General features: G+C 35.0%; 1 protein-coding gene across 1 annotated transcript in view; it reads right to left on the reverse strand.

Moving 5' to 3' along the window:
• Cisd2 (CDGSH iron sulfur domain 2) overlaps window positions 1–984 on the reverse strand; it is a 4,968-nt gene extending 3,984 nt beyond the window's left edge. The window contains exons 1-2 of the mRNA XM_018460787.1: window positions 803–984; window positions 558–652 (exon numbers count right to left, since the gene is read on the reverse strand). Coding sequence (XP_018316289.1) covers window positions 558–652; window positions 803–938 — 231 coding nt within the window. The 5' untranslated portion in view covers window positions 939–984. The remainder of the gene's footprint in view (window positions 1–557; window positions 653–802) is intronic.
• Between the last annotated feature and the right edge of the window lie 345 nt (window positions 985–1,329).

Below are 1,329 nucleotides of genomic sequence, written 5' to 3' on the forward strand. Positions count from 1 at the left end.
AGGAATCATATTGTGTAAAAAAAATTATACGATTCCATTTAAAAAAATGGAGATGACCTTCAAATCTTTTTGGCGCTTCCACCTAGAAGAAAGACAACACGCCCAAAACACATCTCCCTTGAAACCGTTCCATTTCTCATTTGAAATTTTCATTTTTTTCTATCTTCAAAATTGTGGGCGTTATTCGGATGGCCGGTCTTAAGTGACTCACCCTGTGTGTGTGTGTGTGTATATAGTATATAGCGTATATATATATTATATATATATATATATAGTATATAACATATTTGTATATATTGAGAGAGAGAGAGAGGATATTCTATATTATTACTCAAATATATATAGATAAGAAATAAATATACACAAGAAATAAAGAACACAATTAAGAACATAATTACAAAGTTGAACTTATTCCATCTAGTTTGCAACAAATTTATGGCGAGTTAATATTTGGAAAAGGCATTATCTGAAAATTACATAACTTTTCTAGTAATATCATAACTAATTCTTGTGCTGTCCTTGATACTTTCTACAAGAAGCAGATATAAAAGACGTACCGTAGGTCTGCCGTGAGGACAAAATGCCCTGTAGGACATATATCCCAAACCCGCGAGAAGGGCAGTAGGTGGCAGAAGGGCGAACCAGTCCCTCACTGGTATCAAGAAAAAAAAAGAAGTAAAAGAAGTTAAATTAAAAAAAATTATACACGTCTTTAAATCGAGAGGTTATGTCGGAGTCTGGAAAATGATATGTCGAGGTATAATTGTTGCTGCAAGATATGAAAATTTATAGCGAAAATTACCTCCCAGTCGGAACCATCCGCCTATCGAATCAGGAATCGGTAGGCTGGCCAGATAGTTCGGGACGGACACTTTGACAAGATGCGCGATCGGTTCCATAGTCGTTCCGGTCGCTCGGCTGACTGACGATAGCGCCATTAGCGTCAATCAGCCGCGTCAGCGTCCGCCAACAGTGCCGAACCATGGCTAGAAAAAACCTTTTGCAAAATCCCGTTGTGTGTGTATATATATATATATATATATATATATATATACACGCATACTTTTTCAACAAGAGGACAGTGCACTTACATACGATATCACAGAATAGAATTACCTCTTCGTATTCTTTTTCCTCATCAACATATTCGTATTTTTTTTCTTATAATAATTGGCTATAGATTTACGATTGATAAACTTTCTTCTAAATAAGCTCTTTCTGAATCTTTCTGAATCGTTGTTAGTTTAACGACAGTCAATCCTTTTGGAAAAATCATATTCAGAAATGAGTTTGTAGAGATATACGAGTTTTAACAATTCGGTAAAAAAG

The sequence above is a fragment of the Mycetomoellerius zeteki genome, unplaced genomic scaffold, assembly GCF_001594055.1.
Source record: "Mycetomoellerius zeteki isolate Tzet28-1 unplaced genomic scaffold, Tzet1.0 scaffold98, whole genome shotgun sequence".
Classification (NCBI taxonomy): domain Eukaryota; kingdom Metazoa; phylum Arthropoda; class Insecta; order Hymenoptera; family Formicidae; genus Mycetomoellerius; species Mycetomoellerius zeteki.